Here is a 24,068-nt window from a genome sequence, read left to right as displayed (position 1 = left end):
TAGAACGTTCCGAACAAAAATAAACAAATTCATCAGGTAAGAATTTGACGGGTTCAAAGCACATCCAGTTGCACAGTAAAAATAGAGTTCATACAATGATGAGGAAACTTAAAACACAGGTCGTTCTCTGTAAATTCGCTGTAAAGCGATTGACGAATTGGGGATGCTGTTTCTAAAGCTCAAACGTTTAAAACGTGTGTCAGCTGTCATGCGATTACATCGCCAACACTTTAAGCGTCATTTCTAAAGTGCAATTTTTCTTTAACGTGGGGTTGCACATGAACACAGCCATCACGTTTTAGAAGAACTAACTGATCTTTTAAGATAAATTTGAGTTACTGATCTTTGAATATCATGAACAGTTGTATATTGGTTTCTATGACTTCCACAAATCTTGAATGAAACTTAATCAAGCGCTGACTTGTATATGTTATAACAAGGATGTAAAATATGTATCCAACATCAAATTGTACTTGTACCTACGTGTAATGTCATTTTCCACATGCAACTCTACATATATGTTTACAGTCCTCCATTCAAGTCAAGGAAAGAGTTTTGGCATACTATGGAAAATTATGCTACGATGTGACACTGGCATTTCCTTTTGTCGTACAAAGTGTGTGGATCTTTGGGATCCAGAGCCTGTTGTTTTCAGTGTTCTCTTTCCACAATGATCAAAAATCCTTTCGTGGGAAAACCCATTTTGTACTAAAAAATCAACTGTGAACTGGACATTGTGAAAATAACATCCTGCTGTAATAGGAAGTAGTCAGGAGTCATGTGACACCAGGTTATAGTCCAACACACTGTTTTGTAAAAATTGCAAGCTTTTGGAGGGCTCTGAAAACTTGTGATATTAAGTAAACCTGTTGGACCATAAGCTGGTCTGACTTTGTTCACCCCAATCCAACACTGGCATCCATCAATTGTAAATAACAAGGCTTTCATTCAGAAAGGTGGAAAAGTATTTCTTGAGTCAAATTTATTTTGGACGCTGCCAGAAATATCAAATTAACAGTAACGATGCCATCACATTGATCATTACAAACCTGACGTTACGTATACTCTCCTATGACCTCGAGAGAGAATTTTGACATTGCAGAAGGGTATTAATTGACAACATTGTTACATCTCTGGTAATTTTAAAAAAATTTCCACATTAAACCAGCTCCATGTTATACAACTGCAGAAAATCAACACCTTACCCGTTTTATCGACAAAATCAATCTAATTTATCCAGTGGAACAGAAAGCAATGACTCAAACTTGTTTCTTTTTCAAATATCTATACTACGTTTATTACACAGTAAACCTACTACACCAGTGGGTGACTGCAATAAAATTGAAAATGATTAGTATATTTTTATTGTCATAAATAGTGCATCTCCATTTAGATTGATATAGAATACCCTGTTCTTGTTAAGAAACACTCACACAATTAACTACATCCTTTCTAAGACGAGCAAACATTTGTTCCGATGTTTTTTAGGTCACATTTCATGGTTTTGTTGCAAGACATTCACTATGGCAAGAACTCCATTATAATCCACATAATGCACCATTTTCAAAGAACATGCCATAATGTAGGTAAGATCCATGTCCTAATAGCAATGCTTTTAACTTTCACATGGAACTTGATAGTTTTATCAGTATGTCAAAGGTTTTTTTTGTCCTGAAGTCATTATTACTTGCCCATAAGTAAGAGTTTGATCTCTCAGATCCTTGAAAGAGCCTCAAAGCTGTATCTTTGGATGGTTCAGATCTAACGCTGGGGTATGGTATTCAGAGTTGAAATTAGAACAGAAAACAGTAATAAAAACACATTTCTGGACTGGAGACAGAGACACTACAAGTGAAGTGTTGGATTTCACGCCATGGGTATTCATTTTCTTATAAGCAGAACTACTGGGAGCTATTTCATTTAACAGTTGTCACAAAATGTAAGTATGTTTTGCATTTTCTGCTTTACATTGTAGACCTGTTGTTCGTCAATAAGTTAAAAGTTACTTTGGCTTAAAAAAAGCAATGAATGGAATAGAGGGAGTAGAGCAGGAATGTTCATTCAGAGTCAGAATTCAGAACCATTTTAATTTGAAAATGCCGTTTGAACTTGATTTCCCGAAGGAAGTTGTGTAGGTTGTATGGTGAAAAGAAGATTCTTGCTCTTGACCCTGAGTGGGTCCATTTGCATGCGAGAGTGTTCCATTCATTGTGGGAGGGAGGAGAAAATTGAGAGTAGTAGGATCAGCTCTGTCTTCCAGGAATTCATGACCTATTGGTCAGTGACACCTTGACCAGAAAGCTTGACTCATGGCAAAGACATGATGGGGAGGGGGCAGGGCTGACTTTTAGGAAGACAAAATTTGGACTCATCAGTTAAATCTAGTGAGCTTTAGACATTATTTGTGGTTATCATCCAAGCAGCAAATGCAAAATAAATATTGAAGCATTAAATTGATTAGAACTAGATTTTTTCACGCCTTGTTTTCGTCAAATGGTAATTTTAATGAACTTGCACCTTTAGCATGATATTGAACACAAATATTTAATTTTTTTTACTAGAACCGTTGTTCAAAGCCACCTTTTTCTTTGCATTTCATTTCCGGAATGAAAGTAATTCATTATTAAACTACAATTACAACCATTTTAGTTTTCCTGATGGAAGCAAATGAAAATAAATTATTACCTGAGCATATGCTGACGGTATTCTATACAACTGAGAATGTGATATATGTATTACAAAAATATCATTGAATTCACTTTGGAAATCACCTAACCCTAGAGTTTCTACTAATTAATTTTGATTGTAATTAAAAAAAACTACAGCTGCAGCACATGGGATGGCAGGATAATGGTTTTTACTACCATGTGTAATAAAATACATGTAAAAAGTACCAAGTTCTGCTTAGACCCTGTGGCTTGGAAATCTCATATTTTATAATGAGAAATGTAATAGGCAAATAGACTGCCATGTCCTCCTTCAGCCATTGATTTGATACACTTAAGTCTTTTCCTTGTAACTAGAGAAATATTACTTGATGATCATTTTTAATATGATCTCACATTTAAATGTTGGTGCAGAGAAAATTTGAGGCTGTTTTCAAAGTAAGTTTGTCAAAATTGTGAACATTTGTTTTGTTGTTTGTAAACCAGAGCATTTTCTTTATTTTGGATTTTATTCCATTATGGAAATACACTACAAGCTAAATTTAAATTTCACACATGTCAGGGTCAAAATGAAAAATTACTCTTTGCGTGTCTGTGGATTTAAAAAGTGTATATTTCTATAAACAGCTTCTTGTTTCTAGTAAGTCTCTATTGCGCTTTTACAAATATTTTCTTTTTGCTGCATTGAAGCAAATCGAAAGGTAGCAAGATAAAAATATGTATCTGGTGAACAGTTTACCTTGGAGGTTTATGTGTTTGTGGCATGTTGGAATCCTCTAAGTTATAGCCTCAGCACTGCTGTTTGCTATTAAGTTGATGGGGAGAGTCTATCCCACAGTTGCTCTGTGCTGCTGACATAAAGTCTTTGTTCACGTTCAGATTAGTCAAACTGTTGTGAGGGTCAGGCCTGGGTCAGACTCCATGATGATGTATAGGAGAACATGTCTGGGAATTTCTCTCGCTCTTAAAACACATACCAGAAAGGCAGAAGAGAGCTGAGCAAACTGACTGATGAGACCCAGATGATAGTTACTCTTACTGGGTTCATAATTTGCCTTTTAACACACCATGTTTTATTAATGTGTGCCGTGATAGCCTTGAAAATTTCATGTCCCCCGAAGGTAAGGACACTCCGTGACACTTCATTTCCTCGCCCACAGAAAATGGGTCAGTAAATCCAGTCAAAGAACAATGCATAAATTCCCAAGGATGAGAAAGAGAGGTCTTTCACAAGATTTCTAAGGTTGTAGGGCCCGACACTGGGTATGAGCTGTATGTGCACTTGGCATTAGCACAGACCTCTCAGGTCATGATCACAGATGAACAGCAGCCCAAACTGTGCTCCCCTACCACCTTTACAAATACAGCTTTGTCTACCTACTGTGACCAGAGAGCTTGCAGAGTCTCTACTTTGATTAACAATCAAGATTGGAAAATACTGAGCACTACCATTGAGACAAATAAGAGGAGTAGATACAGTCCAATAGAGTTTGTAAACCTATTCTAATCAGTCTGAACCGGGTTAATCTGTGCACATCAAGGTACAAATCAATTTAGATCAATCTGTTTTTAACACACCCTTGAGATGGATTAGAACACATCAGTTTAAAATGATTCCATTTCTTGCCTTTGTGTAAAGGCAAAGCCTATTTATATCAAATCAAATATGTATAACAAATAAATTGTTTTCAAATTGAAAAATGAAATTAAACAATCTGTATGGGTATGTAAAAGCAAACATAGCATTTGATATACACAGAGAATGTTTTTAATCCACTGATTGAGCACACCACTCAGGCTTATTATTTCTGCATTTCAGAATTTCGGAACGCTGTCACCCAAGAGTCATCTTAGTGCTAAACTAGCAATTTTTGCAACCAGCTGCTGCATGTGACAGGGAATATTTCACCCTGCTGTCAGAACACTATCAATAAAACATAGTATTCGGAGTCTACTCATTTCTCCCCCTTCAATCATTGTAGCATTTGCAATGAAAATGTTATGTTATATTTATTTCTGAGCTGATGTGTCATGCATAAATGTAAAATAGGATCATTGTATGGAACATAAGGGGTTAACTTGTCTTAGCCAGTTAACAAAAGCATTGCTTATCAAACAAGGACTGAGGGACTGTATGTCAGTGTGCTCAGGACCTGTTCACCTCCTTGAGGTCAATTTTTATGGTTATTAAGATTTTATGAATCTGATGAGTGAAGGCCTTTACTTTGACCGACAGGATACTGCGCCATTTTCTTTCCATCACCTAATTTGTTTAATTCCTATCGGGACTAGCAAATATGATTTTTATTTTGCAATGCAGTGAACGCAGCATGCAGTGCTGTGGGAGTTGCAGGCCTGGTTATCTGGCATTACTCAGGCTGCTAAAAATTCATTAAAATGTGACATCAACACAGTGAGAGACAAATGATCACAGGATGAAAAGGAACAGTGGGCATTTCATGGATTAGTGCTGCCTAACCCTAGCCATGCAGCTAACTGCATAAACAGATTAATCCAACACCATTACAACTTGGAAGAATACATAACTATTTAAATTGGTATTAGCCTTTCTTTATAGATTTGCGTATAGATGGAGGTATGCAATCGGTCTATAGCAAATATTTCAAATGGCTATCAATCGCAGGTTCTTTGATAGAATATTACATTGCATCTAAAGGAGTGCCCCCTATAGACAGTCATTTTTTTAAAAAATTAGATGCATCATATATTTTTCTATCAACACAAAATGACCAAAAACTAAATTAGTGCAATTTTATTTTGAGGCATTTGGCACATGTTGTGCTTAACTATATTTAATTATATACTGTTGAGAAAAATCTGCATAATTAAGCTACTGATTTTTTAACTTTCACATCAACAGATGTAGATATGTTTTATAATATTTTTATAGCCCCTGAGAAAAGGGTCTAAAGTTTAAAATTAATTGGATTTTGCATCCAGACATGCAATTAACTGCATTTCTTTACATATGCAAGTGATAAATAGTATTTTACTTGGACAATATTTAACCTTCCAATAAAGAGTAAAAGCTTTGAAATTAGCATTGGGCAGCACATACTATATTTTGACTTTTGCCTTCTGTGATGCACAGGCTATAGAGCTGAGTAAATGTTTCTCTCAAACAAATACTGTACAGTTAGTAATCTGCTTTCCTAATCTCCCTCACATTTTTAATTGCAGATGAGCAGACTGAAGACTCTGAAGGGCCTGGTAAAACCACTGTTTCAGCTGGTGCTTCTGAAAACAAGGACACAACTGAAAAAGACAACAAAGAAAACAAGAAGTCTGACAAAGACTCTGGTAATACTTGTAGATTTTGTCATCTTTCCATATTAAATTTTCTTTGATCTTAAAATTATTTGCACAGTTACCCTCCCCCGTCTCAATTATATTCATCACATGTGTGTTTTACATGTGATTTCTATCAGTAGCCTCACGCTGACCTATTTTTAATCATAACCATCTGACAGGATAGATGCGGATAAGTTGAAGAATATTACAGAATGGCCAGTGAGATTATTTTTTAATCAAATAAGTTTGCATGCTTGTAATTTTAAGCGCCTTTCATTAATCTTTGCTGTACTTGTGATTCCTCTGATGACATATTAATTTTGTTTAAGCTCAGGATTAGATACCAATCATGTATTTTTTCCATTATGGTGAGGCATATCAGTATCACTGACCAGAGGCCTTCCAGCCTACTTACTTTTTAGTCATTTTCCTTAGTAATACAAAGCAGCCTTCTCTACCTGAACAATAAATTCTGAATTAATGCCTTTTGCAGAAATTGTACTGCCTTAATCGCATCTTGCAGAAAACCAGCATCTGGTATAAATATCACAGGCTCTGTTCTTTATTTTGTTTGGCAAATATTGAAGGGTGTATGATTTGCTTTTTTTATTTCTGTTTGAATTCCTTTATTATCAAAAAGAAAACTGCTATCAAGAATGATATTACATTTTCAATCTTTGCTGCACGCTAGGCAGTTACATTATGTTGCAAGCAACGAAACAGTAGCATCCAAAAAGGTTTAGAAACTACTGTTGCTAGATACCTCCCTGTCTTTTTACCCAGAAAGGAATGAGCTTCAAAATTAGACTTTGAAAATAAATACCAGCTTTTTAAAAATAAATAGGAATGCCATTGCCTTACATAAAGATTGTAAAGGGATATTCAGTAAGCATTTACAAATGATAACTATATTGGCACGACTGTTGTTGGCTCCCCTTCTGATCAAATTGATTGCACCAGAAAAATAGATTTTATTTTTTCAATTTAATTTGTCGAATGTCAAAATCATTTCAGATTATGCAGTGTGGAACTCCATAAAATAGAATCCAGTTAGGAGCTAAACCTTGTCATTTTTGTTTTCCAGCATTAGAGTGTTTGTATCACTGTGTTGTTGCATTAGTTCGTCTCAATAATTGGTACATTTGGAATAATCAAGGAGCAGAATTCAAGCTGCTTGTACTGGACTGACTTCATCTGGTGAAGCAGAACTCACCAATATCTCATTTATATTGGCATTTTAATCTAGTACTGCTTTAGATTAATTATAATCAAAATTGCATTTTCAATGCACATGTATTAATTTGGATTAACTCCAGATTAATTCTGCACTACATTGATGTAATGTATCTCTGACAGGGCTTAAGTTTTCATAATGCAGTATACACAAGATGTATATTAACCTTCATAATTTCAGACAGAATCATCAATAGGACATGCCATTGTTTTTGAGCAATTATTCCTTATTCACAAACATTATTTTTTATTATTTAAAAATAATTTATGCACACGCAAGGAAATGAGACAAAAGTTCCTTAAATTTATATTACATTAAAGCAAGGAGAAGCCTTTCTCAGGACGTTATTTTTGCAATTTATCTGTCTAGCTCATCTCAGTATTTGAAAAAATATTGCAAAAAATACTCTTATCCAACTGTAGGCATGCCAGAGTAAAGTTTGGGCTTGGGCATGATGCATGACTTCGTTTGACATTTAAATGCTGCCATTTGAACTATGGGTCAGTAATGGTTAACCTACTTTTCCAATTCTGTATTTCACATCAATGACAAGAGATGTAAAATATAATAGAAAAATGCTACATCTGTTATTGTATTCTATTTAACTACAGATATGTAAGGCTGAATTAGCTGTCATCCAGGAGCAAATGGAGTAGCAGCGAAATCTCTGAACTAAATTGATGTAAAGAGTTTTTAAACCTTAAGAAACACCTGAAAATGAAGGAAAGAAATGAATAAGTATGTCGGTGTAAACAGGGGAAAAACTGCGAAAGGAAATTTTTTCACATTTGAAAGTTGACTTTATGTTGCGCATGCCGATATAGTAATGAGAGAAGCTGGAGGTGAGCATGGGCAGTGAGCATTTATCATTGTATCGTTGCTGTCAGCAGACAGTTGGACATTTAAATGTTTGAAACCAATTAAACATTGGACTGTAGGAGAGGTTTAGTATCGAACTTCACATTGAAATACTGGTTTAGTTGTAGTATCTCTGGAGTGCTGTGGATTAACAATTATGGTGGATGAGAAAATGTCTATAATTTTGCAGTCAGCATCTGAACTCTATGGAATGATAATATTACAGGTGACATACAAACAAGTACTCTACATTTTTTTTTAAACGCAAACTTATTTAAAGCATTAAATTAAAGCACTTTTGTTGCATAAGGCGAGTACCATAAATATAAATTTGTGATTGCGTGAAATTAATTAATATATTCAGCATGTCTGATTGAGAGTACATCTCACTTTTGGTTAAGCCATTCCAAATGTTGTCATTTACAAAATTCAAAATAATGCTTCAGTATTTGGATATTAAAACTTTATTCTCAGTTTTAAGATTAATTGCAAGGATGTATACTTCTCTCATACATGGATGTTGTGTCAATATAACTTTATATTAAGCTATATCTAAATTTTGTGACTCTAAGTAAGGTGGCCAAGATTACAAAATGATATGAATAAGTGAATTTTAATGTCTTTTTGAAGATGTAGTCCCCAAAGGTAGTAGTGATAGTTTTCTTAAATTTAAGTAACTAATAGTCTGGCATCTTCAGTTCTTTGGAACAGGAGTGTCTTACTGATTGGCCCCCATAATTGCACTCTTTGTGTTTGCATTCTGTCTTTTAGATGTAAAAGTGGACTGTTTACTTCATGATTTTATTACCTGTTTGGCAACAAACCTGTTAAGTGTATGCAATAAATCACATTGGTTTTCAACTACTGTAGTTCCATCATTTGGTTGTTTGTAATACTGAAGCTTTTTACGCATGCTTGTGAATATTCAGTACCAATTTGTTACAGGCAAATATATACTATAGTACACATTAATGATGGTTTAGATTTGGACACAAGTCATAGAATTAATTTAGAGATAGAAGGCATTTGGATACAGGAATAATAGATGGATGTGTTTTGTTTGTACCCAGTAGACAATAATTGGAACTGTATACTAACTAGATGATTTTATGTTAATAGTGCCACATTATTTTCAAGTAGATAAGCAATGTCAGGCTATTCTTGAAATTCAAATTCCTCAGACAGCAGCAATCAGCAGCCAGGTTAATTGCCTGACTTGTAGACTAGATTCTCACTGTGCAAATATCACACGGCGCATTTTGTTTTGTTGTAATTGACCAAGCAACCAGGATCATGAAGAACCTGTGTCATTCTGAGAAATATCATGTGGCAGCTACTTAGAATAGTGCATTATTGTTAGAGATGAAAATAAAATGAGGTCAGGATATATACATAAGCAGAAACAATTTGGTGTTAAAGAATGTGACAGCAAGCTCTAAAGCTGAGTACTAAACATAATGTTAATAAAAATTAAATGTCAGCCATAAACGTAATATGTGCTGCTTAAGGACTTGCTTGTCAAAAGATAGCGTTTATGAAGTAGGAGTATTTGTCTGCAGACAAAAAGGATAGGTGGGATTTTTTTTCTACTAATGATAGTTCTTGTCATGAATGCCTTTCTAAGAACGTGTAATAGGGATAATTTATGTATATTAGAATTTACATTGTATCTGTTTAAAATAGCTCAACTCTCTCTTTTCATTTAAATAAGTTATTGTGCATTCATCCAATAGTGCTTTCATTTTATATATTATAGAAAATCAACAATGCATATCTACTTATGTTTTATCTAGTGCCAATTCATTGCTCATATTCAATCCAACAAAGGATAGATTTTTATGACAGTACCCTCTGATGCTGTTGCTGCCTTCAAAGTAACTTGTGCTGAATTTTACCAAAGATTGGCTCAGTATCAAATCCAAGGAGTTTCAAGCAGGATTTCTGTGTGGCGTCTAGCAGGGTTTCTCATGCAATTCTCTGCTGCTCACCTCACCACACCTCCATGGCACCCCTCTCATGCTATCTTGTGCCTTTCCGCAAAGGAAGTACTCATTAATGTTGTGATCTTCAGGGATTCCCATCACCAGTGCCTTATCTAAAGCCCAGCTTGGAACTTGGTCAATAACTGCCAGCCAAGAACTGCCATTCACAGTTGCAGGGTTGGAAGAATTGCCCAAAAGCTGGCCAACTAAGACAACCTGATAGATAGGACCGTCACTGGAGACCATGGCATCAGACTTGGTCTGACATTGCCATCCATGGTCCAGAGCAATGTATAGCAGTGCAGGAAGATGGTGAATTACCTTCTGCTGTCTGAAAGGACAAGTGCCACCAACTTGTCTCTACTGCTCACATTCATTCTAACTCTCTTCCATTGCACCCTACTGGCTCCAAGGACTGGCTCTACCAGTCTGTTTCAGGCAGTATCTCCCCCAGTTGCTCTGAGACTCCAGACTGAAGCCGTTTGTGCTTCCTACTTGGTCAGGACACCTGGCCACTTTTCTCCCGACTGATCTGCACTGAGAGCTGTGCCAGCCTCTCTCATTTCATTCCATCCCTCTGATTCTCTCAATCCAGGAAAAAGGGGCCCACAATATGACTGAATGAGCCAAGATGGATCGTAGTGGGGTGCCCAGCATTCATTTCCTTGTCCTCTCTTCAAGGAGAGAATACGTAGTGGGAGAGGACCATGAAGGAACCAAATAAGATTTGTTTTCGAGTGTTGCATTGTTCTCCCATGGCCACCACTGTGAATGTATTCTTAACATGCCCAAACTTCAATCCCTACTTCATTCTCTGTCTTGTGCCCTGAAGAGAACAATGAATCTGCATGGTTTTTGCCTTAGGCACCAACCCTTCAGAGTACTTCCGACTCTTCCTCTCCCCCCACCTCCCCCCCACCCCCACCCCTCCTCTCCCACCATCCAAGGAGGATTCCACAGATTTGGCATGGGAAAAGCTTACTTGGCACAGTGAGGCTGGACTTTTTAAAATAGATTCGTTAAAACCTTGTAGCTTCTATTCATAAAACCCATCAAAAACTTGGTTTGACTTAGACACACTTCACAATTGCTGCGATGTTGGACAATTGCATACTTGGTCAAACAAATTATCCAGGCACCTCTGCTTCTTTGAACATGGTCCTAACGACTATCCAGACTGCAGTGACATGAGCTCGGCTTGTTTTCCTCTGAGTAGAGAAATCTGAGGGAGGACCTGATTGAGGTGCACAAAATTGAGAAGTGTGGATAAGGGAAACTCTCCCATTACTCAATAACCAGTGGGCATAGAAGTAAGGTCAGAGGCTAGGAGGTTTTGAGAGGATTTAAGGAAGGCATTTTCTTTCACAGAGAGTCATAGGTATCTGGAACTCAGTGCCTGAAAAACTGGTGCAGACAGAAATGTTTAAGATGTAGTTAGATAACTCCTTGAAGTACCTTTTTAGTACAGTACAAGACTGTTGGCCAAGTGCTGGCAGAGGACTAAATCAGATAGATGCTCAATGACTGGCATGGGCCTGATGGCCCGAAGGACCTTTTTCAGTAGAACTCAATAATTGCATCAACTTGCAAAGGCTTGAATCACTCAAGCACCTCAAACAACAAATACAAATAAAAATACCTTGAACCAAATATTGATGTATTCTATTGTAACATGACACCTAGTTTCATTTCCAAGATTAGAATTGGCAAAACCTTCCAGTGACTAAAAGCCAACTAATTCAGCTGTGGTAATGTGCCATTTTTATCAACACAAGTGGGTTTTGATGACAGCAGCATTAGTTTGCATTGAGGGATACATCTTTTCTCAATTTAAATTGAAATTAAACACACTTTCTAAATGCCGCATGCTGAACATTTATTGCGAGAGTGAAATATTTTGGATTTTCATGATCTGAAGTATAAATAGAAAATGCTGGAAATACTCAGAGGCCAGTCAGCATCTGTGGAGAGAGAATTCCAGGGTGGAATTTTTCCATTTTCAGATAGAGTTTTGTCAGCTGGGATTCATGGCCTCAATCCATCATGACTCATGGAAATTTTTATCATGCTATCTTCAACTCTTCACCACATGCATTCCTTGAAAGCACCCTCGGGTGTCTTTCTCATGGAATTGCGTGGCAGGAGAGGCGGAGGTATTTACCACTGCTAGGATGTTCCAGTGTTCAAGTCACTAGTTTACTATCCCACCGTGCACCTTCTAATCTGAGGCAGGACTGGCTGAGCTGGTAGCTTTGCCTCTTGTAACAGGAGGATGGCCCTCCTTCTCATCAACCCCCACCACCCAGCATCTGCAGCACCATGCCCGCAAAGTGCTGTTGAGACATTAATCCAGGGTATTAGTCAGTCTTCACATGAAAGGAAGGATTACATATGATGAGAGTGGATGCGAGAACAGTCGGAGGTGATGACGGGCAAGAGAGGTGGGGAGGTATCCCAGTGAGTGAATGGGAAGCACAGAGGACAGGAAGGGTTGGTATTTTGGGAGGATGATCTAGTGAGAGTCACCGAGTTGATGTGCTGTCTGTGATAATGATTGTTATTTGTCCAACTTTCACTCAGGACACAGGGCTGTAGTTTGTCTCGGTTGCCTGGGACTGATGGTGTGGCCTGCTGTGGTGGGTCAGCTAGAAAAAGGATTGGTGGTGCTGGAAGAGCACAGCAGTTCAGGCAGCATCCAAGTAGCTTTGAAATCGACGTTTGGATTATCTTCTTCTCCACCACTTCCAAGTCCCTGTCAGCAGTGAGGAGACAGCTTTCCTTTCCTGATTCAGACAACACAGGAAGAGGGCCAGTTCCTGGCTTGCAATATCTGAAGTGTGTGCAACTGGGCTTCAAAATTGGTGCCACAAACATTGGTATTGACTTCCCATTCAAAACGTTCCCAATAGCCAGGCTGCCTAATGGATGAGGTGTGGACAGAAGATTGCATGAGAAAATGTCATTCCATGCCATGACTGACCAGGTTTCATGAGCTTCACTCAGAAAGAATATTTCAACTGAAAATTGTAAACCTCTGCCTGATGTGAATCAGGAGATAATTTCTCATTGGAATCATACCTAGCAAAAAGCTCCCAGAACATCCCTGCAGGACTCCTTCAGGGTGAGGTCCTAAGCCCAACCATATTCAGCTGTTACATCACCCTCCTTCCTTCCATTTTACAGTCAGTGATTGGGATATTCACCCACAGTTTCCAAATATTAAATTCCATTTGCAATTTCTTGCATCATGATGCCACCTATATGCAACAAGGTCTGGACTATGTTCAAACTTGGGCTGAGAGTTGGCAAGTAGCCACCACATTGTGACACATCATAAATCAAATTTGGACTACGGTCAGGGACAAGAGGATATGACTGCAAGAGACACAGGTTGTGGATCTAAGATTTAGCTTTGGAGAGGTCTCAGACAGTGACCTTATCTCATCAGTATGAGGTTCTTGCTCTGAGCGTAAATGACAGTGTAGACTTCAGACAGGATGATTCGACTAACCACGGCCACTGCATCATGGTCCAGAGTGCCATTAAAGTGGAAGAAGAAATGTAGTAATAGGGGAGAGCACTTGTAGGGGAATAGATACTGGTCTCTGCAGCAAAGACAGTAAGATGTGAAATCTCTGTCACCTACCTCGTGCCAAGCTTCAGAATACCTCCTCTGATTGCAAGTTGTTGGTGCAGATGGTTGGAACTACAATTACTTAGATTCTGTTCTAATGGCATGGATGACAGAAGCAAACATACTATCACTAAGTTTGTGGATGACACAAAAATAGGTGGGAAGCCAGTTGAGGGGTGGCACAAAATCTACAGAGGGCTAATTGCAGTTTAACCGAGTGGGCAAAAACAATGGCAGATGGAAAATGATAAGGGAAAATGTGAGATTAGGCACTTGGACAAGAAAAATTGAGGATGATTTTTTTTTTATACATGGGGAAAGACAGCAAAAAGCTACAAAGCAGAGGTTTGGGACCAGTCCTCAGGTATGAATCCCAAAACTTCAGTGGATAATCAGGAAGGTAAATGGAATTTTTCGAGTTTTTTCAAATAGAATAGAGTATAAAATTAGTAAGGTCTTGCTAAGTTGAGACAAGGCAATAGTTAGACCTCAACAGGAATTGTGTGCACTGTTTTAGCCCCCTTGTGTAAGGATAGATACACTGGCATTGGAGGCAGACAAGACAAAGTTCATGAAGCTGATTCTGGGTCTGGAAGGATTTACTGATGAGGACAGTTGTGTTGCTTGGTCCTGCAAAGAACCTTGTTGAATGATGAGATTTTGAGGGAGTTTTAGACGGTAGGTGCAGAAAAGTTGTTTATACTTGTGGGAAAGTCTAGAACCAAAATCTATAGAGTAAGGAGTTACCTATTGGAGAGTGATTAGGACGAATGTTTTTACTAAGTGTACTCAGTCTGGAGAGAAATTCTTTACTGCAAAGGACTGTCAAGGCTAGTTCATTTTGAGTATATTCAATTCTCAGACAGATTTTTAATCAGGAAAGGAATCAAGGTTTATGGGAACAAGGCAGAAGAGTGACATTGAGGATTATCATATCAGCCACGATTTCATTGATTAGCAGAACAGAGTCAATGGCCAGAATGACCCACTTCTGCTCTTACGTGTTATGGTCTTATGGTCCATACACTGATTCTGTGGGGGGCTTGGCAGGTTTTAAAATAGAGAAGATGTTTCCAGTCATGGGGAAGTCTTAAACTAGGGGCATAGTTACAGAAACTGAGATGAAAATAACTTTTTCTCCCAGAGGGTGGTAAATGTCTAGAATTCTCTATCCCACATAGTTGTGGAGTGAGATCACAAAGTATTTCAAGAGGAGATGGGTAGATGTTCGAAGTATCAGGAAATTGAAGAGTAGGCATGAAAGAGGAGTTAAGGCCGGGAGCAGCTCAGACATGCCATTGTTGAAAAGCAGGAGCAGGCTTGAGGGGCCGAATGGTCTACTCCTATGACTATTTCTTCTGTCCTTATGCTTATGAGTTAAGTTTCCGTGAGGTCCCCTCTTATTCTTCAAAATGCCAGAGAATGCAGACCCAATCTCCTCAACCTCTCCTCATCAGACAATCCTGTAATCCCATGGAATACTCTGGTGAACCTTCATTTGTAGTCCATGTATGGCAAGTATATCTTTGCTTAGATAAGGAAACCAAAGCTGCACACATTAGTCAATGAGATCTCAGCAAAACTCTTACAACTGCAGCAAAATATCTTGACCTCTGAGCAAAAAGCCCCTTGGATGAATGCCAACATATAGTTTTTAATTCTAATTGTTTGATGACCTGCATGCTTGACTCATCGGAAAGAAGACAAATCATTTTGGACATCCACACTTCCCAAGCTCCCAATATTTCAGAAATATTCTGTTTTTCTTTTCTTTTGTATTACAGTGAATCATTTCACACTTATTTACATTCTGTTCTATCTGCCGTGTTCTAGCCTATTCACTTAGCCTTTCCAAATTTTCCTTAATCCAGCTTGCATTCTCCTCACACGTTGAGCTCCAAAGCAATTTGATGTCATGAGTAAATTTGGAAATATTTTGACTCATTCCACCTCCAAACCATTGATGTAGAATGTGAACAGTTGTGGACATAGAATTGATCCTTGCAGAACCTGCCATCCTGTGAATGATCCTTCTATTCCAACACACAGCTTTCTCTCTCAACCAATTCTCCATCAATATTGGTATATTCCCCCCTCTACCCCATCCGACATGCTCTTATGTTATTTACTAAATACCTGCACAAGACCACATCAAAAGCCTTCTGAAAGCCTAAATGCACCACATCCATCGGTTCTTCTTTGTCTAAGATGCAATTAACATCCTCAGAAAAGCTTTATTTTTTAATTGTGATTCCCTCTTCATAATCCATGTTGAGTCTTCCCAATTTTGCCATCCTTTTCCAATTAGGTTAAAGAGACAAAGAGTCTCTTCCTTTGGTGGACGGGTCCAGAACTAGAGAGCAAAGGTTTAGGGTGAGAGGGGAAAGATTTAAAAGGGACCTAAGAAGCAACATTTTCACACAGAGGGTGGTAGGTGTATGGAATGAGCTGCCTGAGGAAATGGTGGAGGCGGGTACAATTACAACATTTATTAGGCATCTGGATGGGTATATGAATAGGAAGGGTTTGGAGGGATCTGGGCCGGGTGCTGGCAGGTGAGACTAGATTGGGTTGGGATATCTGGTCAGCATGGACAAGTTGGACCGAAGGGTCTGTTTCCATGCTGTACATCTCTATGACTCTATGTTCAGTTCTCACATCCTTAATAACATATGCTATTGTTTCCCAACTGCTAACATCAAGGTAATCAATTTGTAGTTCTCCATGCTCCCTCTCTCTCTCTCTTTTAAGCAGTTACTTCATTCTAGTCAGCTCGGCCCTTTACAGAATCTATAGATTTATGAAGGAACACAATGTGTCCAATAGCTCTCTTGCTATTTGCTTGAACACATCTAATCAAATAGATTTATCGACCCTCAGTCAAGGTATTTTTTTTTCAAGTACTACCTCTTTAGTAATTTGGATTAGTTACACAAATCCCTTGGTACCCTGAGATTTTCTGTATCCTATTGGTGCAGATAGAGACTGAATAACTGTTTAGTTTCTCCTTCATTTCCCAATTCTCCTACTTGCTCCTGTAATGGGCCCACATTTATCATTGTTGATATTTTTCATTTCTCACATCAATAGGATATTTTAAAGTGCCTTTATGCTCCTTTATGCTTCTGTTAGTCGGGGCCATTACTGGCAGCAACGAAGCATGGTTGATGGGCATCAAGGTGTCGAGGTGGGCCCAGCGGTTAATAGTCGCAACTCTAACATTAGTGGCGAGGCAGTGATGGAGGAGAATTGGCTCAGCGGGGAAAGGTGGTGCCTGATGAGTGGCGACTTTGGCGTTTGTTGGGTCCGGTGTAGACGGAGCAAGGCAGTGGAGGAGGGATGGTCGTGCAGGCATCATTGCTGATGAGTTGGCTCAGGACTGTTGGACTCTCTTTAAGCTATACCTTTCCTTTTTTTTCTTATTCTTAAACTATTCAAAATGGTGCCTGATCATGGCGACAGTGGAAAAGTATTTTGCTTTCTTTTTCTCAGCAGAACACCAAAACCAAAATCATTCATTCATTCATTCCCTAGCTTGCATTCATATTCTTTCTCCCTCCCGTTCCTTATCAGTCTCTTGGATCCCCCTTTGCTGCATCCCACACTGCTCCCAATCCTCAAATTTGCCACCATTTTTCATACTTTTAAGCCACTTGCTTTGATTTAATTGATCTTTGATTTATTTCAGTAACTATAGTTGAATCACCTTTCCCTTTAGGTGTTGTAGAACTTATAGTGTTTCTTTAACCACTAACCATTGTCTCTCTGCCACCAAATCTTTTTAGTGTCTTTTCCTAATCCACCTGAGTCATCATGACCCTTGATGTTTCCTTTGCTGAGATTTAAGACCCTAATTTCAGAACGAACTATATTGCATTCAAATATTACACAAAATTCGAGCATATTATGGTCATTACTTCCCAGTGGTAAGGTTGTTAATTAGCCTTTTCACATGGTACAAATAGTCTGATCCTCATTTGGCTCCTCAACATACTGTTCCAGCTCAAACCCACCTCAAAAACACTCACCAGGAATTCATCTTCCACTGCATTAGTGCTGACCTGGTTAACCCAGTCTATATGACAATTGAATTATCCCTGTATTAAACGCCTCCCCTTCTTTTTCAGTCCTTTGATTAAAAATCCTCACTTATGGACCAACATTTCCCTCTTAGTCACATACAATCCCTAACCTGGAAATACATCATTAGATTCCCTACAGTGTGGAAACAGGCCATCCGGCCCAACAAGTCCACACTGACCCTCCAAGGAGTAATCCACCCGGACCCATTCCTGTACATTTACCCCTGACTAATGCACCTAACACTATATAGGCAATTTAGCATGGCCAATTCACATGATCTCCACATCTTTGGACTGTGGGAGAAACCAGAACATCCAGAGAAACCCACACAGACACGGGGAGAACGTGCAAACTCCATTCAGATAGTCACCCAAGGCGGGTGAACCCGGGTCCCTGGTGCTCTGAGACAACAGTGCTAACCACTGAGAGACCATGCCACCCAGGAATCATCATTGTTTAATGGCCATTGGATCCAAATCCTTGTCTTCGCAGGTTTGTGATTCAGGAAGGCAGCACACAACTCCCTTCTGAAAGATAATTAAGAATGCCCAGTAAATGCTGACCATAGCCAGTTATTTCTACAGTCCATCAATGAAAATAGAATTGAGTTTGAATTTCACAAGGATAATAGAATGATCTTCATTACTGGGGTAAATCAAATGACCACAACTGAGCATCTAGGATTGCACTGCAGACATAAACATTTAAGTGTTTAATGTTTATGTGTTAAATGCAGTTTTCTGAACTGAATCACATTGACGACTCAGCAATCTGGATTGCAAGTACAAAACTGATTAATTTTCCAAGCTAGTGAGTAATTAACTAAACAATTGAAAAGCAATTATTGTCAAGTTGGTCTGCTTTTGCAATATTTTTTGTGTAAATTTTATGAAATGAGGAAACATTTGGTTCAAGTTTAAATATTATGCTGTCACTTATTCCTTTGACTTAAATGCATACAAAATGTTTTGGTGCGAGCTTCCTGTTTAAATATATACTTCTGTTTGCCATCACCTTATTTGGGTATTTGTAGTTCTCTTAAATTGACACTCAGTGTCTTGTGACTTAAGATGCAAGAATTGTGTGTGTGTGTGTGTGTGTGTTTGTTTTTTTTCGTTTGTTGTCTGTTTGTCTGCCCCACTAGTCGAAGGGGCTTATAAACTGCTACCCATTCACAACTGTGGTGGAGAAGAACCAAAACCAAATAATTTTTGGGAGCACTATTTGTATACAAGGATGAATGAACTAATTTGAAGATGACGTATTGAATTGTACTTCGACATGTGTGATGTTTCTTCTTTCCTCAAGAAGTAGTGAGTACTAAACAAGGTAGTGTGACAGGCTGGCTGCTCCTGCATATGTTTCTTTTAGACAACTACGTATACTCCCAGAGGTATAGTTGTAAGAAAATGGAAGCATTGTAAAGATTGCCTCTTTGCATAATAGGTTAAATGCTCACCAGTTTTTAAAATTGAAGGACATTTATTGAAATAACAGGTTTGATTTGCTGAATTGCAATTTGAGTACACTCACATCCTGATATGTTTCATTGGTTTAACAGGAACAATTGCGCTAAGTACAGAACCTCAAGAGAGTTCTGCAGTGGGAGACCGGTCACTGCCACAGGGAGGAGATGATCTCGCTTCCAAGAGACCTCACTCTGCTGGTAGCAACAAACCCAGTCAGGACCAGGTAAGAGACAAAACCATTTTCCACTGTTTGTTTTTTTCTCTCTGGTCTGTTTTATTTATCATTTTTCTTTAAGAGATTGCTCACCAAAGTATTTCCCATGAAATTATTTATTTATGAAAGCTTTATTGGCAAATCCTTTTTGTTTTTGTCTGTGGGATGTGGGCAACCCTGATAAAGGTCAGAATTGTTGCCCGAATTGCTCTGGATTTGAGTGGCTTGCAAGGCCATTTCAGAGCAGTTAAGAGTCAACCACATTGCTGCGTATTTAGAAGGGCAGATTTCCTTCCCTTAATGGCATTAGTGAACTGGATGGGTTTAGAAAAAAATCATTGTTCATTGATAGATTTGCTTTCAATTCATGATTGTATTAGTTAAATTTCAATTACACTAGCTTTGAATCCATTTTTTAAAAACATTAGCCTCAGCTACAGGGTTGCTAGTTCAGTTGATATCCCTCCTGTGCTACCATCAAGTGTTCTGTTTATAATTATCACTTCAAGAGAGCTTCTTAGTTTTTGAAATGTATGCAGCATAAACAGGAATCCATTTGAGAGTACTGAAAACAATATCTGACATAAAAGTCCAATATTTCATGATTCTTAATGAAACAATTTAAAATCTTACTGTTAAAAAGAACAATTTGGTTCGCTGCTTTTTCTTTGTCAATCCCCATACTGGCCCCGTTTTCTTGAAGAAATAAGCATATTCAATCTGACTTTGCTTTATTAATGTGCTCGTAATTTCTCACTGCAAAATGATTTTGTCTTAAAAAGCTAAAAGAGAGAAACTTTGTGTGTTATATGCCACCAGTTTTTAATATATATGTTATTAAATGCAATTTGGTTACAGCTCTACCAGTGTCCGTACTGTAATTACAACAGTAAGGATGGAAACAGGATTCAGATACATGTCATGTCCCAGCATTCCATGCAGCCGGTCATCTGCTGCCCTCTCTGTCAAGATGTCCTCAGCAACAAGATTCATCTACAGCTGCACCTGACCCATTTGCACAGTGTGGCACCTGACTGTGTGGAGAAGCTACTTATGACTGTAAGCAGTTTAAAGTGTATCTCAGTCGAGGAGCTTTTGGCTCCAGACTTGGAAATTAAAATGCTTCATTATTTGAAATATAAGCTGCAGAGTTTATTGCCCTTTTCAGAATGTAATGTATTTCTGTGGTGATTTATACTGTGAGATAATTACTGATTTGCTTTTGGATGAACTGCACTACTTCTTAAGCATCATACATCAAGAGGGGTTGACGTGCTGGTCCAGATTTTCCCATTTAAAGCTAAAACAGCGGTCGTTGTTGTGCGGTAAAATATATAAATATTCTTGTATGTTAGGAATAAATGTTTTTGCTTTCTACATACTACAAAGCTTTTTAAGTCTATTTTAATGAATTTGAAAAGGAAATTCATTCATAGGAGAAAGCAAGCAATAGAATAAGATCCATGAAGAGGTTGCTGAAGACAAAATTAAAAGTCACCTAAGCAATGAGCAGAATTGTTTATAAAGAATAAGAGTGAGAATTGTGAGTACTACTGATTATTTAAAGGGCAGTTGAAGATAACTGTAATGGGCATTAAAAATAGGTAAATAGGCCAATAGAAAAGTAAGTTGTAAACAGTATAATTTAAATGCTTGTAAGGAAAAAATATTTTCAAGATAAGAAAGTATTTTAAGGAGACAGTTTATGTAGAAGTGTGATGAGACAAATGAGGAGAAGTACCATATGATGTGAATGCTTTAAGTGTCATTCTTGCCTCAGTGACACCACTGCTGCCTCTGAATTATGTGGCTTCAAGAACCACTCCAGAGGCCTGACCATACAATCTAAGCTGTGTGAATACTGAGGCCATGGAAATATTTTTAAAAATATTTAAAATGTCTCTCCAAGACTGATGAGATACATCCTAAAGATATCAAGAAGTTAGTGCTTTTAAAGGTTTAATCAACATAGGCATTGTATATGTGATGTTTAAGTAAGGTGAGGCATGAACTAGGGAAGAATACATTAATTGGGCAAAATCATTAGTAATGGTCTGATTTGTTTGTCAACAGCGCATTTAATGTATATTATTATTATTCAGATCACAATAATTTAGAAACAACACATTGCATCTATTGGATCCTTTTTAGGAAATAGCCAAATTGTTTGGTAATTATAGTTATACTTATTTGAATTTTCAGAAAATTAAACCTGGGAATTTCCTGGCCACTGTTCCCATGACTTCACCAGTGGAAGCCCTAGAAGTATCTCTGAGGAAATTCCTGGTCTTATTAACCAGTTAATCTACCCTTGATTTACATTTTTTTTTAAAATATCACCAATTAAAAAGCTGAAAGAGAGAGAGAACCTCAATCTGAGGTCATTCGCCCTTAGATATTCATGCATCTGTCTATCGATGAAATGAAGGAAGATTTTAAATGGCAGACTCAGTTCTGGGATCCCTGCCTTACCCCTTATGTATCAGTTTGTTATGGTGTGAATAGTCAGCCCACTCACAGAAATCATGCCTTTTGCCTTCTCCGTCACAGAGCTGGGAAGTTTAGAACCAAATACCTCAGGAGTTGTTCTCCTTTAGTCGGTGATACATTTGCCAGATGATCTCATTATGAGCAGAGACAGATGGCTAGATTTTTATGTCTCTACATGTCCTTATAATGAATGTTTGACTGAACTCTCTGCCTCATTTATGAATTAAGTCAGCAGGGGTCTGTTTACACAGATGGAACTAAAGTTTTTGCTTTGATTGCCATCTTTGATGTTGTGATAAGCTATTATTTGTTTGATTGTCATGTTTATTTGGGCAAAGTTAAGAGGTATGAAGTCAAGTGAAACATCTTTTATTAATATCATGAATGGCTTTCACTGACTGACACTTTTACAAGTTTGTAAGAACAGCAATTTTGTAACCACGATTTTTTTCCCCAAGAGTGTGTCAAAGAATTGCCACTAATTATAAGGCTCAATGGTTCTTATACATAGTGGAGTGGACTTGGAGAGTGGGAAAAGCATAGAAGGAATATGGAAATGGACCATACAGGGAGATATAAGGAGGGCTTGAAGATTGAAGAGTCTTGAAATCAACCAAAACCTGGAGAATTAATGTGGGCCTCCTAGTCAGCCAGCTCAGTACTCCATCTGCAACCGCTCCTGAGGTGAAAGGTTACCTTCTTCCTACTTGGGGAATATATATAGAGGGAGGCATTTTTATTCTAAAAGGAAATTGGTCTGCTTGGTTGGGCAGTTTCTAAACTTAATTTTCCTGCCCCCTTGAATAAAGTCCAGTCCACAGAGTCATCTATTTAAACTGCTGATGTGGTGGAAGTTTTTTTTTCACAGATGATGTTAAATCATGTGGCAAGATGGCCAGTATGAAAAAAAAGTTTTGTAGTCATTGGGAAAAGCAATGGGTTTTAAGGTGATTAAATGTAAAACAAAGGACACTGGCAGAACAAAAGTATGTGTGTTCAATGGTTGGTTCTCCATTTGCTGAAGCTGCATGGAAAAAAAAATTTGGACAATTTGCAATCTTGATATCAGATTTCACCCTGAGATGGGCTTCAGACTGCATATTTGAACACCAACAAGACAACCCTTTTCTACCTTTGTATTTTACTGTGTCTCAGGGAATTGGAGGTGGACAACATTGCTCCTGTTTCATGAACAAATGAAGGAAGTAGTCCTAGGTTATACCAACATTCTTGAAATATACAGAAAAATACTTAGAATGGCAGCATTTGGGCTGTAATAGCAGGTGAGTATTTTCTAACAGATGTTGCTTGTGGATAGGCGAAAATTAATGTACCAGTGTTATTTAAAGGATGGCAGGGACAATGCTGTGTTCCAACCAAATATCCAACTGCAGTGCAGTGTAACAAAATCTTAGCCTAGGTGAAGGCATTGGAACTATCAAAAAAGATGGAGCAGATCTGAGTCTTTACCGTGGAAGTGACATTGTTTCAGGGAGGAACAAGGAACTTGGGCTTCAACTCAGAAGAAGGATTGGTTCACACAAAATCCAGACTTAACAACTTAAAGCAGAGACCCATGCTCATGTTGAAGAGACCGCAAAAGTAGTTAGTGAAGAAAAACTAAAGAAGACGAATTGAGATATTTGCAAATGGTCACCACATTAAAACAGATGGGTGCTGGTAACCAGTTTCTAGGTGATGTTACATGAGATGACAAGATAACGATTCCATGGCTGAGTATCTGGGGTGCTCCGGAAATGCACTGGAAGGTGTTGTGAAGATTAGTAGACTAAAGACTAATTTGTGGACTGCAGGTCTGAACTTGGCAAAGAAGCTCAAGAGCAAAGATATAAAGATTATTCAGCTGAAGACTTCATGGAAGTCAGTAGCCTGAGGAATACATGTGAACGTTTCTGTCCTGGGCCTGCTGCAGGACTCCACAGAAGCTTGACACAAGTTGAAGGAGCAGCTCCTCATTTACAGCCTTCACAAATTAACATGAAGTCCATCAATTTCAGACCATGAACACTGTTCTCCATTTGATCACGCCACAACTCCCCATTCCACTCACACAGATGCTGTCAGAACTGCTGAGTTTCTCCAGTAATTTCTCCTTTTTTTTTCAT

At 38.1% G+C, this 24,068-nt stretch overlaps 1 protein-coding gene across 9 annotated transcripts in view; it reads left to right on the top strand.

The window, feature by feature from the left end:
* The window catches only part of zfhx4 (zinc finger homeobox 4), a 356,463-nt gene that overhangs the window by 297,411 nt on the left and 34,984 nt on the right, over positions 1 to 24,068 (top strand). For all 9 annotated transcript variants that reach the window (XM_072571362.1, XM_072571363.1, XM_072571369.1 and 6 more), the window contains 3 exons: positions 5,868 to 5,987; positions 19,331 to 19,461; positions 20,311 to 20,511. In XM_072571362.1, the coding sequence (XP_072427463.1) occupies positions 5,868 to 5,987; positions 19,331 to 19,461; positions 20,311 to 20,511 (452 nt within the window). The remainder of the gene's footprint in view (positions 1 to 5,867; positions 5,988 to 19,330; positions 19,462 to 20,310; positions 20,512 to 24,068) is intronic.

The sequence above is a fragment of the Chiloscyllium punctatum genome, chromosome 5, assembly GCF_047496795.1.
Source record: "Chiloscyllium punctatum isolate Juve2018m chromosome 5, sChiPun1.3, whole genome shotgun sequence".
Taxonomy (NCBI): domain Eukaryota; kingdom Metazoa; phylum Chordata; class Chondrichthyes; order Orectolobiformes; family Hemiscylliidae; genus Chiloscyllium; species Chiloscyllium punctatum.
This window is presented reverse-complemented; position numbering and strand designations above follow the sequence as displayed.